Genomic DNA, 12,514 nt, shown 5'->3' on the forward strand with positions numbered 1-12,514 from the left:
ATAGCCTTTGGAGATCACTCACTAGAACACTGCCTTGGGACTGTGGAACACTGCTGAATGTACTACCTGGGGCCCTTGCCTATGGTAGAAAGGAGCATGAGACTCCCTATTCTGTCCTGCACTTATCTGGATTCACTTGAGAGGGTAGGGAGAAGAGGCTCCCCAGTATGTATATGTATATTTGCAGATATAGCAATGAGAACTTTTCAGCCATCTTTGCACATGTTTTTCACATTCCTAAAAGTAATAATTGGAGGGAGGGACATATGTTGGGACTATGGTTGCAAACATTTTGAGGTTATTTCTGGAGGCAGGTAGAATTAGGTCCATGACTTCATCAAAAAGACTCATTAATGTCAACAGCAACGTGGACTTTTGGAATTAACATGACAATGCAGGTATGGCAGTCCAGTCTTATAAACACTGAAAAATATCCAGCAATATAATATAAAAAGTCTATTTTGTAGAGTTATTGAGAAATCCCTCAAGATTGTTCAGTGTCTGCCGAATTCTGTGGAATTTTAGCTTTGTATTACACAAATGCTAAAAATAGCTTTAATTTTACTGAATGTTGTATTTTTCCAACGAATTGTATTTTTATTTGCCATTGTTGTAGGGAAAAATGGTGTTTCTGGAGAAGCTGCTATGAAGTTTATAAAGTTAGCTTTCAGCTATGAAGAGTGGGATGTATTTGATTCTACTATTGGACTGATTGCTAATTTTCTTCAGGTAATCCAAATTTACTGTATGGTATACAGGAGGGTATTAAAACAGACTTCGGTTCATAAATTATTAAGGCAAATTTCCATTACCTGTTTCTGTTTAAACTATTAGAATCAAGATGATCCAATATGGAAGAAAGCAGAAATGGAACTCAGGCTTATCATTGCGATGCAGCCGCTAGTGTCTACAAGAAGATCTAAACACGGCCTCTCTGTCCAGGAAAATATTTTCAAGGAAACCACAATATCTCGCAGTTCTGGAAGAAGAACAATTGCACTTCAAGGTGTGTTGTAGACAGTCACAGCTCTGAGCTGAAATAATTACATTTCAAATGTAATTTTTTCAGCAAGAAATTTTGTTATTTGTCATGAAGTTCTTTAAAATACAATATAACATTTTCTGCCACTGTAACTAACAGTTGAGAAATTATGACCTCCTGAACTGTGTCTTATTTACTTTCACTTGTCAAAACATGACTTAATGACATTTCCAATAAATGGGAGACGATTCTAACTTATGTTTTCAGACAGTTTTCCAAAAAAAAATGAGCCTGGGATGGAACAGACTTGTATGACTTTATTTTGCACGTTTTAATGGTTCATACATCTGAGATTTCTTTTCATTTAAAAAAGAAGAACTTGTTAAAGTGTGCTGTCATTTAAATCTGTATTCTGTCATCCACAAAATTACATGCATCTTGAAAACATTTCCACGTACCAAAATGGTAATGTGCATTCTTCACAGAAGTGGGGAATGTGTAAAATGGGGAACGTGCTTCTCCTTCATATTTACTATTTCCTGAACCATATTGCAGCTGGTGCAAATTGGAGTAGCTGCATTGAAATTAGGGTGACCAGACAGCAAGTATGAAAAATCGGGACAAGGGGTGGGGGGTAATAGGAGCCTATATAAGAAAAAGACCCAAAATCAGGACTGTCCCTATAAAATTGGGACATCTGGTCACCCTAATTGAAATCATCATGTTTTTATGAAATTTGTATGAGGAAATAATATTTTGATTTTACTTTTCCTCCTTTATCAATTGTGACTGTAGAAGGATCCCTAAAGCCTGGAGACCCTTCTGATGATCTTGTCACTTTGGCAACCACAGTGTTTTCCTGCGTATGTACATCTAAGCAGGTATAAAAGAATTATGCACATTTTTTTCTGTGCAGTACTTGCTATTGTAGCTGTCAAATGACTAGGACTTGGGCAGTCATGCCTAGTGATTGGAGCAGGAGTCAGGCCCAATGATCAGAGCTGGAGTCATGCCTAGCAGTTAGAACAGGAGTTGAGGTAGCCAGAAGTCAGAATCCAGGGTCAGAGCTGGAGTCAAAGGCCAGGTGCCAGAGCCAAGGGTCAGAGCCGAAGTCAGAGAGTCAGGAATCAGAGTCAAGGGTCAGCCTGGGTTATCTGGAGAGAACAAAGGCAAGAGCAGAAGCTAATAGAGGTGTTAGGAAGTGCTTTGAGCAGCCTCTGAACTGCTGCAGGGCCTCAGAGATTCCTCCAACCAATCAGTTGGCACAGCCAATCAGGCAGCCTACTACAGGTCAGCTGCACTCATTAGGTTTCCTGGAGACTGGCTCTGCAGCAGGCTCTGATTCTTGACAGTACCATTATATGTAATTCAAAGTCAGAGGAAGTTATGCCTGGTTGACAAGCTTTACAAATTACAACAAAAATGAAATTAATTAATGCATAAGAAATGTGATTGATTGTGATTTATTTTATTTGTTTTAATTTACTTTTTATTATGATTGATCCTATATAATTAAACTAGTTTCATAAAATAATTAAAGCCATTTTCAAAAACTACCAGGCTAACTGCAGCTTTCTAATAATCCAGGAAGGAGACCAAATTCCTTTTTGCTGTGTTGCACTCAGGGAATCAAGTGTGCTCAAATATGGTGGAATGTATCTAGAGCAGGGGTCGGCAATGTTCGGCATGCAGCTCACCAGGGTAAGCACCCTAGCGGGCCGGGCCAGTTTATTTACCTGCTGATGCGGCAGGTTTGGCCGATTGTGGCCCCCGCTGGCCGCGGTTCACTGTCCTGGGCCAAAGGGGGCGGCGGGAAGCCGCGGCCAGCACATCCCTTGGCCTGCGCCACTTCTCACTGCCCCCATTGGCCCGGGACGGCAAACCGCGGCCAGTGGGGGCCGCGATTGGCCAAACCTGCCGCGTCAGCAGGTAAATAAACTGGGCCGGCCTGCTAGGGTGCTTACCCTGGCGAGCCGCGTGCCGAACATTGCCGACCCCTGATCTAGAGCTTTAGGGGATATAGGCTAAAGCTCCAGTTAGCACAACTTGTCAGCTGCTTACATGACCACTCTGTAGTGTAGATGCAGGTAAAAAACACTTAAGTGCTGCTAGCTCTTCACTGCCTTCCCACAATTCTTCCTGTGTGCCCAGAAAGGACAGACAAGTTCTCCTACAATTCACTGGGAAAGAATTCATAGACTGATTGAGTTTACTGCAGTGCAAAGACTCCTGGGGTACAACCCCAGAAGTGTTAGGATCACACACAAGTGAGTGCAACACCACCATTGCAGTTCGTGTTATTTCTCAGTATGGCTGCTCTCATTCAACGTAAGCTAACTCAAGAGAAGTAACTCCAGTGTAGATAACTTTTGTTAAGACTGCAATGAAGACATACCCATGTTTTATTTATATGCTAACAGATTTTTAAACAGCAGTTAACTTAGACAGTTTTTAACACCTTTACAAATATGGGTGTAACCAGATAAAATGTATTTCAAGGTGTTAAAATGCATTGTTACTAGGAGATAATATGCTTTTAAACAACTCTTAATTAAGATGTGTTCGCTGGCATATTTTCCTATTCTCCTTAAGGCCATAATGATAGCCCATAATATTTGTGGCAAACTGGGAGCTTATACTGTACTGCAGCAATTCTAAGCAGAAAAGGAGAAAAGACACTTTCAACTTAAAAATCACACTTAAATTTTTTACTTACTGTTGCTCAAGCAACTCCTAAGGTTAATATAACTAGTAACCCATATTATTTTTCATATTTTTCCAGTTTGTTTACTTGTTGCAGCACTTTTCATATAGTCAATTTTGCAGTTTCCCTGTGTAGTTAATTACTCTACCCTTTTCTTTGTGTGAATCTTTCACATAGCAACAAGAGGAAAGAAATTAATAAAAAAAATTATATCCCGCCCCCAAAATTGGCAGGTGGGGACAGGGGACAGATAATATACCTGAAACTATTTTTAACTCTTCTTAAAAAAAATATTGGCTAGATTTCATGTTGATGACATCCCTTATAAGAACACTAAATGTGGCAAAGTATAAATTGGCTTACTTTCTGTACTAAAAACTAATTTGTCTGCACCTGTTTATGCAGCTATGGTAACATCTTTTTTTTCCCCAGACTCTCCAACCAGATAAAGAAATACTTGTTGATATTGTAATGTTTCTGTGGCAGAAGTGCAAAGTAGGAGTTCAGCGGATCCAAACGAGTGGAAGTGCCTACTTAAAATATATCTACAAATTCAAAGCTTACAAAGTACTCCTTTTTTCTTATTCTGTTTCCATTCACATGAATGCGTTCTATGATGGCTAACCCAAGTTAAAATTTAGGTCTCAAATCGCAGAAGTATATTTTCCTTTTGATAAAGACCTAACTCCCATTAGTTACTAATGAGAGTTGTGTGTTCTTTCTGTGAGGGATGTAATTCCAAACCGGTCCATATGCATTGTAAAGTATAAAAAAATGCACTAATTTTAATGACAGTATTTTTCATTTCTCCACTATTTTCTTCACATGTATACACATATTTTTAGTAATGTAATTATTGGGATGAGAACAACCTCCTTCACTCCCATCTCAAAGCGCCTTGAAAAAAAAAGAGACGAGGCAGACAACGGATCTCTGTTCCATTTCTATGTGAAGTCCAGTCTGTTATCGTGGGATAATCAGACAAAATGAAAATAATAGATTGTTCAAGGTGGTTGGGTACACAGTGTTAGGGGAAACACTTCCCATACAAATATTCTTATTATTATTGAAAGGAAAAGACATAAGATTCAAGGAAATCCCCCAAATACTGTAGGGTGAGGTTTTGTGATGTGCCTCTGCACAAAAATACCCATGTCTACACTTAAAAACCCAACCTCGCAGCAGTGAGTCGCCGAGCCTGGGTCAGCTGACTTGGGCTTGCACTACCGGGCTAAAAATAACAGTGTAGATGTTTCTGCTTGGCCTGGAGCTTGCATTCTAAGACAAATCCATCTTGCTGATTTCCTGAGCCCTGGCTTCAGCCTGAGCAGGAATGTCTACACTGCTATTTTTAGCCCCATAGCACAAGCCCGAGTCAGTTGAGCCAGACTCTGAAACGTGCAGCTGTGGGTTTATTGTTTTTTTGCAGAGTAGATGTACCCTCTTGGTGCAGCAGAGAACTTGTAGCTCAGGGGAAAGGAGGTTGTGGAAAGGTGGGAGGGCAGAGATGGCTTTGAGCTAGCTTGATCTTGGGCTGCTCCAAAGGCTGAAGAGGCCCCTGCTATAATGAAACACAGACTCCTGGGAGCCTGTATGTGTTATGCCAGCCTCCTGGGGCTGACCTGTGGACAGCAACACTACCAAGAATATCTATAGCCCTGTGACCCTGCCCCAGGCACCCTTCTCTCCCCAAGTACATCAGGGCTTCAGAGGGGATCTTTGGACAGCAGCTTTATGGCTGTCGTTTTCTGTGGCCAGGCAAGGAGTATTGGGGTTTTTAGAACTCCTTTATGCTGCTCCATCCCTTTTACCTAGCTTAAAGGAACTGGAGTGGGGTTAAGGAGCTCATCCGATCTAAGTATCACTGAGGGGCACAAACAACTTTGGATCATATGCTTTCATGGCTTCCATGCCTAAAAGGTGACAATCACTGTTTTCCTTACAATGACTGCTTCCAAATTCTATGCACCTGATGAAATCTGCTATGGGATTTGGCATCTTGTCATACCAACATATAGTACAATAGGTGCCCCATGCAGAACATCTGCAAAGTAAAAAACAAAAGCAAAAAACAAACAAAAGAACTTTGTGATCTGAAGGAATGTAGGAGGAATCATGGAAAAGTGAAAGTACTAAGTGTTGTAACTTGGAAAAACAAAGCAAGTTACTACACATAACTGATAAATTAATGTTCCTATGAGGACTATTAAGGCCTATATTTTGCCTAACTCTTGTGCAGGTACATGGGGCAGGGGGAGATGCAAGGCATTTCCTCCCTACTTTGTGCTCTTTTTTCACAAGGGCCAAGTACTATCATATTCCATGTGTTATGATCAATCTACAAGTGTCTCTAAACAATTTGGAGTGCAAAAAATCATCAGTGTTTGGAATACATAAATATGAATATTTTGTATTCAGTTTTTCAAACTGTTTTAAGATTCTTGCTTTATATATTTTTCTTCTAGTGGGTTCATATACTTTGGATAATAAATGAAGTAATTCACAGCAGTAACATAGTAGATGCTAATGTTGTAGTACTTGCAGAGGTCACATTACGCCTGACTGCGATATTGGAGAACATAGCTGACTGTGCAAATAAATCTGCAAAAACAGGTAAAATGTTCAGCAAGATAATAGGAGTGTTATTGGAAGTAGGTATGGAAGGAATATCTAAATACAATATATAATTTGCTAATCAGTTTTCTTTTTTGTTGGTCATTTTCTGAATTGAAGTCTGAGAGAGGTTTTCAAATATATTTATTTGTTTTGGTTGGTTGGTGATGGCAGCATGCTTGATTTTATTTTAAATAAATGCTATAAAATATAAATGTTTTAGACCTAAGTTGGTGAGTGTGACAGATGCCCTTCATTCAGGATAAATGGAAGGAGCAGTTAAGCTTCTTTATGGAGTAAGATAGCTGGAGACAATACGAGCCACCACCCAAAACACAGGCCATATGCAAGGCCAGTCAGAAACTGAGATATGGGGGCAGAAGAGTTTCTCTGGATTTTGCTCGATGGAGGTATGTCTGTTTGTGAGACATAGCTCTGAGAAGTAGCCAGTGAGAAGGAGACAGAAAGCCAAAAAGGTAGCCATTTCCCGCAGCTCCCTTTGGCCAGGAACGGTGAACTGCAACCACTGGGCGCTCCATGGGGCCACGCCTGCGGATGGTCAACGTAAAAAAAATCTCTCGCGGCCCACCAGTGGATTAACCTGATGGGCTGCGTGCTGAAGGTTGCCGACCCCTGTTTTAGAGCATTACAAATGTGCAATAATCAAAACAATATGATTAATCTCACAGTCAAGTGCTAGAAAACTACTATTTCCAAGGTCTTCAGTTATTAATAGAACTAGTCCATTATTATTAGTGTTATAAATTCAGTGCAGTTGATTTTCATTTTCATTTTACTTTTTTTTTCTTATCCAGCAGGAGAAAGAAGTGAATCAGTATTACCTTCGCAAACTCATATCTGTGACATTCCTGAAATTCTGAAGGTAATATAAAATTCTTTGCCACTTGCATAATATTTTCAGAAAGTATAGTGCATGTCCCTTTCTAAACATTTTAAAGTTAGAAACATTCCTATAAAATGTAGTATTTAATTTTATGAAGTTGAAACATTTTGCACAGATATGCTAGAGCAGAGAAAAATTGTAGATACTTCAAATCTTCATCATGTAAATCCAGAGAAGTTATTTTTTTTTCTGACCTTGTACAGTCCTTTGTGATCTGAAAAATATTTTGTGCTAAAGCTCATTCTTCCTTTATACCATGTCCATACTTATTTCCATTGTACTCTCTCTGTTGTGCTGCAGTCAGAGCAGGCCTTAACATGTGGGATGGACTTGCGAAACAATTTCTCAGTTGCTCCTCCAAACATAGCTGCACATAGTGGTGTGTCAGGTGGGGATTCCCAGTGTTGGGATAGGGGTCCCAGGTCCGAACCACATATCTTTGCACAAAAATCAACCCTCCCTCCTAGGAGCTCAGAGTTAGCAAGCACCACAATTAACAATAGAATAACACTTTTATCTAACCCAGGCAGAGCCAGGAACAGACCCAGGCCACGATCTTTAACAGGGGCTACACAGACTTCCTTGGTATAGCATACAGCAAAATGGTCCCCACCCACACACGGACTCTGTCCCATGCCAACTACAAACCAGCCACATCAGTATAACCTGTGTTGACACCTGTGTTGTGAGGGCAAACTGATTGGTCTTTTGGTGTGGTCTCAGCTGTCCTGTCAGCTCCAGGCTGCATGTCTGTAAGAATCCCCTTTTGCAAACAGCTGGTTCCTCTCCTAGCAGCTCCTAGTTGTGACTGTACCCCAGCATTCTGGGGTTTCTCAGTCTCTGCCCCAGCCCAGTGCTGCTGCTTCTCCTTTGCCAGCGGTTGGCAACTTTCTAATTGCTGAAAACTGGACATCCCTGACCTTCCCCTGCCCTGCCTCTTCCCATGAGGCCCCACCCCCACTCGCTCCTCTCCCCGCACACTGTTGCTTGCTCTCCCCCCCTCCGTAGCTTGCTTCCCCCACCCCTGGGACTCACCTGCCACCTGCAGAGCTAGGCTGGGTGGAACTGACATGGAGACTGCCTGCCCAATCGGGCTACAGCAGCAAGGCTCTGGCTCAGAGAAGGAGCGAGGGGCTGGGGGCAATTGGGGCATGGCAGGGTGGAGCGGGGGAAGTCCCCGGAGGGGGGGGCTGAGGTGGGGGCAATCAGGGCACAAGCTGAGGGGGGATGCAGAGGAGGAGATGGACAGGATCCCCCCCGGGTGGTGGCAGTGGCACTGCACTAGTACCTACCTCTCTGCTGAAGCTAGTGGGCCGGGAGCCAGTTCTCTCCATCAGCAGCTGAGCATCTCCTCCAGGCAACAGCAGCTGCTCTTCGCCCCCCCGCCCCAGCAGCAGGGATGCTGATTGCAGTCACTCCAGTAACTGGATTTTTAGTGTCTGGTCAGTACTGGGCGCCCATCAGACCTCTCCTTCGGGTCGCAGTTCCTGCTCCGAGGGCCGCTCCCCGCACTGCTCGGCGCGCAGTGACCGATCATCCAGCAGCTTGCGCCCTCCCTCGACGCCGACCAGGCCATCCCGGTCACCACCCGCACGGGAGTCTTAGGGACCCTCTATGCCACCTGCCAGCGAGCACAGGCATTGAGAGAGGGGCCAGGAACGTTTCCCTTCGCGACGTGACTACCGCAGCTGTTCTCGATGGGATAGACTTCGTTGTTCTCGTTCTAGTTCCCGCTCAACTAGACGTCGCAGTCAGGATTCCCCTCGCGATGACTCGGCACCGGGGCACCGGAGCTCCCGCCACCATCATGGGTACCGAAGTAGCACTTTGGACGGGTACTGGTCCTCGACATCGAGGCCCAGGTACCGAGGAAGGCAACATCGCAGGCACCGCCGCTCATACCGTTCCCGTGAGATCGTGCGCTTGACAGTGACTTCGGCCTCGGCACCCAGCCGCCCATCCCTGGCCCACGAGGCCCAGCCGGGGCAACTACCGCTACTGGGCCCTCAGCCGGGTCAGAGGTGCCAGTGGGCACCGTGGCTGCCAATGGCCGCCCAGACGGGGGCCTGCTCGGTCGCCGGAGCGTCTCAGGCCCCATCAGCCTCGTCTGGCCGTCTTAGAGACAGATCGGCGGGCCACGAGTCGGCGGACCTGCGCCCGGACTCTGATCTGGGGCTCGACCCGCCGGTACTGGCCAAGGCCCATGGCTCTGTGCCGGCCCTTTCCCCGGCACCGGACGACACCATAACGGCGCACCCGCCATCAATCCCTCAGGAGGACTTTAAGGCGCTGAGGGTGACATTCAGCCTCCAGCTGCAGGCCGAGGAAATGGAGGGCCCTTCCGATTCCCTCTTTAACGTGTTGTCCCCCTTGGCACTGGGCTGCGTGGCTCTGCCCTTGCACCAGGGTGTAGCCAACATTTCCAACACGCTGTGGCAAACTCCCGGCTCCTTGGCCCCAATCTCCAAGAAGGCTGAAAGGAAGTACTTTGTGCTGGCCAAGGACCATGAGTACCTCTATTCCCACCCGGCACCTAACTCACTTGTGGTAGAGTCGGTAAACCACAGACAGTGACAAGGCCAGCCCGTGCCTTCCCCAAAAATAAGGACGCCAGACGACTGGACTCCTTTGGTAGAAAAATTTATTCCTCGGCAAGTTTCCAACTCAGGATAGCCAACCACCAGGCCGCGCTGAGCAGATATGACTTTAGCTTGTGGGAGTCTCTGCCTAAATTTGAGCCTCTTCTCCAGACCTGGACAGGAAGGACTTTAAGGCCCTGATGGAAGAGGGGGTGGCAGCGGTGAAAGCGGCCCTGCAAGCGGCTTCGGACGCAGCTGACACTGCAGCCCGCTCGATGGCTTCAGTGATTTCCATGCGCAGGGTGTTGTGGCTCCTCCTGTCTGGACTGTCGACGGAGGCCCAATCCCCTATGCAAGACCTCCCGTTTGATGGGAAAGCGCTCTTCGTGGACGGATGTCAGGCTGCATGGGATGAAGGATTCCCGTACCACCCTGCAGACCTTGGGCCTCTACGTCCCTCCAGCTAAGGACAAGGCCAAACCGTAACCGTCGGCTCAACCTGTGAGGAGCAGATACAAGCCCCCGTATAAGAGACCGAGAGACCAAAAACGCTGGTCTCAGTGACAGTCCCACTCCGCCCCGCAGCCTGGGCCCTCTAAGGGCAAGAGGCAGGGAAAGAGGTGGTTTTGACTATTTGCAGGGGGGCCCCGGGCCAGTTGCCAGGGAGACCCCCCTGATTAATAAAGTTTGTGTCCTGCAACCGTTTGTCTGCCTTCCGCACGGCGTGGTCCCGTATAACATCAGACCAGTGGGTCCTCAGCACCATTTCCAAGGGCTACATGTTGCAGTTCACCTCACCCCCTCCAAACCACCCGCCCTCACCCGGGGAACCCGGAGCATACCCACCTTCTGGGGCAGGAGGTGGATTGCGTACTGAACCTGGGGATGGTGGAAAGAGAACCAGTAGAATTCCAGGCAAAGGGTTCTACTCCCGGTACTTCCTGATCCCGAAGGCCAAAGTGGACCTCAGGCCCATCCGTGCCTAAACAGTTTTCTGGCCCGCTCCAAGTTCTGCATGGTGTCCCTGGCCTCTATTATCCCCTCCCTGGACCCCCAGGACGCGTACTTTCACATCCATATTTTCGAGGGGCACAGGCGCTTCCTCTGCTTCCTAGCGGGGCTGGACCACTACCACTTTGCGGTCCTTCCATTTGGCCTATCCATGGCACCCAGGGTTTTCACAAAGTGTATGGCTGTGGTAGCGGCGTACCTCAGGCGGGAGGGGGTACAGATCTTCCCATACCTGGACGATTGGCTTCTCAAGGGCGACTCGCATTCAGAGGTAAAGACTCGTGGAGCTGCTCCTCTTGACATGCGCCGGTCTCGGCCTAGTGGTGAATGAGACCAAATCAACCTTAGTTCCAGTTCAGTGCATAGAGTTCATTGGGGCGCTGCTGGACTCTTCGAGGGCCACAGCCTCTCCCCCACTAGACAGGTTCGAGGCCCTGAGAGATCTCATCACCTCGGCACGGCTTTCCCGGTGACAACGGTGAGAGCGTGCCTTCGAATTCTGGGCCACATGGTGGCATGGTACGTACGTGGTCCGCCATGCCAGACTCCAAATGAGGCCCCTCCAACTCTGGCTAGCCTCCCAATTCTCTCAGGCCTGGGACGGACTGGACAAGGTTCTCACGGTTCCATCCCCGATACTGGCTTCCCTTCAGTGGTGGTGTTGCCCGAGCAATATGCTGCAAGGGGTTCCCTTTTGGGATGCCAGCCCATCTGTAGACTTGGTGACCGACGCATTGGACCTGGATTGGGGAGCCCACACAGGAAACATACAAACCCACGGGACATGGTCGATCCCAGACTTGTCCCTTCACATAAATGTCAAAGAGCTCAGGGCAGTACAGTTGGGGTGCATGGCCTTTCACACGCACCTTTGCGGCAAGCTGGTGAGGGATCTCACGGACAACACCGCCGCCATGTTCTACATCAACAGGCAAGGCGGGACTCACTCCCTAGCCCTCTGCCGAGAAGCCCTGAGCCTATGGGAGTTCTGTATAGCCCACGATATCTTCCTGAGGGCCGTACACCTCCCGGGCGTCCACAATATGCAAGCAGATCGCCTCAGCAGGATCTTCTCCCCCCCAGTAAGAGTGGTCGCTCTACTTAGAGGTTGCTCACCGACTCTTCCGAGAGTGGGGAGTTCCCCAGGTCGATCTCTTTGCAACCTGCCAGAACTGTCATTGCCCCCAGTTCTGCTCCAGGGAGTGATGGGGAGGGGCGCGATCTCTGATGCGTTCCTCCTGCGGTGGTCGGGCCGGCTCCTTTACGCTTTCCCACCGTTCCCCCTCATCGACAAAGTCCTGCAAAAGGTAAAAGCAAACAAGGCGAGAGTCATCCTCATAGCCCTGGCGTGGGCCCAGCAACACTGGTACGGGACCCTCCTTCGCCTCTTGGTGGCCCCCCCGAGGACGCTGCCGCTTCGCCCGGACCACCTCTCCCAGGATGGGGGCCACCTCCTCCATCCCAAACTAGCCACGATCCACCTGACAGTGTCGTTGCTCTGTGGCTAGACGAGGAGGAAAGCAGGTGTTTGGAGCAGGTAAGGCGGGTCCTCCTGGAAAGCAGGAAGCCGTCCACGCACCGTACAAACATGGCGAAGTGGTCCAGGTTCTCCAAGTGGGCGAGTGAGCGGGGAGTCTCCCCCTCCTCCGCACCTCTCCAGCTTATCCTGGACTACCTCCTATCCCTTAGGACCCAAGGACTGGCACCCACCTCAGTCAGGG

General features: G+C 47.5%; 1 protein-coding gene across 1 annotated transcript in view; it reads left to right on the plus strand.

Annotated features, from left to right (window-relative positions):
* The window catches only part of CFAP54 (cilia and flagella associated protein 54), a 196,912-nt gene that overhangs the window by 30,882 nt on the left and 153,516 nt on the right, over positions 1-12,514 (plus strand). Inside the window, exons 11-16 of the mRNA XM_034774729.1 lie at positions 617-729; positions 835-1,006; positions 1,778-1,863; positions 4,119-4,253; positions 6,152-6,299; positions 7,115-7,182. Coding sequence (XP_034630620.1) covers positions 617-729; positions 835-1,006; positions 1,778-1,863; positions 4,119-4,253; positions 6,152-6,299; positions 7,115-7,182 — 722 coding nt within the window. The remainder of the gene's footprint in view (positions 1-616; positions 730-834; positions 1,007-1,777; positions 1,864-4,118; positions 4,254-6,151; positions 6,300-7,114; positions 7,183-12,514) is intronic.

The sequence above is a fragment of the Trachemys scripta genome, chromosome 1 (assembly GCF_013100865.1).
Source record: "Trachemys scripta elegans isolate TJP31775 chromosome 1, CAS_Tse_1.0, whole genome shotgun sequence".
In the NCBI taxonomy this organism is placed as follows: domain Eukaryota; kingdom Metazoa; phylum Chordata; order Testudines; family Emydidae; genus Trachemys; species Trachemys scripta.